General features: G+C 40.1%; 1 protein-coding gene across 1 annotated transcript; it reads right to left on the bottom strand.

The window, feature by feature from the left end:
• Positions 1–569: 569 nt before the first annotated feature.
• Positions 570–950, bottom strand: LOC130845898 (60S ribosomal protein L39-like). The gene has a single exon (XM_057723732.1). It carries the CDS (start codon positions 916–918, stop codon positions 763–765), a length of 156 nt encoding a protein of 51 aa, XP_057579715.1. The 5' UTR covers positions 919–950; the 3' UTR covers positions 570–762.
• Between the last annotated feature and the right edge of the window lie 1,789 nt (positions 951–2,739).

Raw genomic sequence — 2,739 nt, 5'->3', positions numbered from 1 at the left:
CAGCAATGAAGACCCAGAGAAGCCATAAATAAATAAATAAATTTATTTTTAAAAAGTAACTGCCTAACCCAAAATCAAAGATTTTCTCCTATGTGTTCTTCTAGAAGTTGTGTAGTTTTAGGTTTATGATCCATTTCAAGTTTTTGTATATGCATTTTTTAATTTTTGTGTTTATGTTCTTAGAGACTTTTTTTTTCTTTGAGCAGTTTTAGGTTCACAGCAAAATTAAGAGGAAGGTACAGCGGCTCCCACACATGCATAGCCTTCCCTATTTACAACATCCCCCACCAGAGGGTACACTTGTTACAACTGATGAATCAGCATTAACACATCATAATCACCTAAAACCCAGAGTTTGCATTAGGGTTCACTCTTGGTGTTTACATTCTCTGGGTTTGGACAAATGTATAATGACATGTATCCACCATTATGGTAACATACAGAATATTTTCACTGTCCTAAAAATCCTCTGTGGTCCATCTACTCATCCCTCCCCCTGCCCCTGGTACACATTTTTAAAACTGATAAATGACCCATACACAGAAAATTACAAAAATATGTGCATGTACTTTTTTTTTTTTTTGCAACAATAGGTATCATTTATTAGCAGGCCTGACAGTGAGCATTGGTGCCAACACATCAAGAAAAGAGGTAACATCCCATTTTTCTCATTTCCAGACAATAACCCATTAGTGACGTTCTGATATGGTAAGAGGCAAGCGAACTCGACACAAATGTTTGCCACTTCATTTGTGAGGCTCCTTACAGACCCAGCTTGGTTCTTCTCCAGTGTCTTCTCTTGGAGTTGTACCTGATTTTATTACCAGTTTTCATTCGAATCCATTGGGGAATGGGACGATTCTGCTTTTGTTTCTTGGCCAGGAATCGCTTGATCCTGAAAGTCTTGTCAGAAGACATGCTGAGGAGCTAACTCAACCTCGCAGAGGATGGCGGAGAAGACAAGAGCTGTGCATGTACTTTAATTGATAGGAATAGTATTAAGTTCTCACCTGCTTCTTACTTTTGTCATTCAGCACTTTTTTTTTAAATTAATTAATTAATTAATTTTGGCTGCATTGGGTCTTCGTTGCTGCGTGTGGGCTTTCTCTAGTTGTGGAAAGTGGGGGCTACTCTTCATTGCAGTGTGAGGGCTTCTCATTGCGATGGCTTCTCTTGTTGCAGAGCATGGACTTGAGGCGCTTCAATAGTTGCAGCACGAGAGCTCTAGAGCTCAGGCTCAGTGGTTGTGGCTCATGGGCTTAGTTGCTCAGCGGCATGTGGGATCTCCCTGGCCCAGGGATCGAACCCAAGTCCCCTGCATTGGCACGTGGATTCTTAACCACTGCGCCACCAGGCAAGTCCCTCTCAGCACTGTTTTTTTTTTTTTTTAAGTGTACAGTTCAGTGGCATTTAATACACACACATGGTGTTGTCCAACCATCACCTCTACCCTGTTCCAAAACATCCTCATCACCACAGGTGAAGACCCCGTACCCATTTAACAATTCTCCCCTTTCTCCCTCCACCCGGACCCCTGGCAAACACTCTGTGCATCTGCCTATTCTGGACACTTCATATAAATGGACTCATACAGCACGTGGCCTTGTGTGGCTGGCTCCTTTCACTCAGCATCGTCAGCACTGTTTTTAAGGTCCATTCGTGTTGCTAGGTATGCATCTAATCCCTTGCTTCTCAACAACTGCACAGTAACATAGATCATGTGCATCTTCCACATTTTACTCACCTACTCCTCCACAGATGGACAACCAGCTGTCTATGATTTCCCACTCTCAGAACCGACACAGCAGTGAATTCTAATCCGTATCCCGTGATGGGCCTGTGTGATCATTTGTTTGGCATATTCACCCAGGAGTGGATTTGCTGGGTCCTAGACTATATAGTTCATTTGTCTATGTAATGCCAGGCTGCTCTCTGGAAATGTTGACTCTTCTGTATCCCCACCATCAGCACGTGAAAGAGCCTACATCTCTACATACCTGCCAGTACTTGGCATTGTCCAGCTTTCCAATGTTTGCCAGTCTAATAAGTGGAAGGTGATATGTCATTGTTGTCTTAATTGAACATCTCATTATTGAAGCTTTTAATTCTTAATAGTTCTCGTCATATGCCTGTTTGGGTTACCACTTTTACAAATGGCCTGTTGATAAACTTCGCCCATTTTTTTTCTATAGGACTTGTTACCTTTCACTTACTTTGGATTTGTTACTCTTCTTTTCTGTTTGTTTGTTTACTGGCCTCATTTTTTTTTCTTTAAGTACTTTTATTGAGATAAAATTGACATACAATAAACTGCATATATTTAAAGTGTACAATTTGATATTTTTTTAAGTTGCTCTTCTTTTTCTAGTTTCCTGAGATGGAAGATTAGATCGTTGATTTTAGATCTCCCTTTTTTCTAACACATGGATCAATGCTACCAATCTCTCTAAGCACTGCTTTTGCTGCACCACACAATTTTTCATTAGTTGTATTTTCACTTTCATTTAGTTCCAAATAGTTTAAAATTTCTCTTGAGACTTCATCTTTGACCCATGTGTCATTTAGAAGTGTGTTGTTTAATGTTCAAGTATCTTGGGATTTTGCAGCTATGTTTGTTATTGATTTCTAGTTTAATTTCATTGTGATCTGAGGGCAAACATCATATGATCTCTATGTTTTAAGTTTGTTAAGGTGCGTTTTGTGGCCCAGATTGTGGTCAGTCCTGGTGAATGTTCTATC

This window comes from Hippopotamus amphibius, chromosome 2 (genome assembly GCF_030028045.1).
Source record: "Hippopotamus amphibius kiboko isolate mHipAmp2 chromosome 2, mHipAmp2.hap2, whole genome shotgun sequence".
NCBI classification, from domain to species: Eukaryota; Metazoa; Chordata; class Mammalia; order Artiodactyla; family Hippopotamidae; genus Hippopotamus; species Hippopotamus amphibius.
This window is presented reverse-complemented; position numbering and strand designations above follow the sequence as displayed.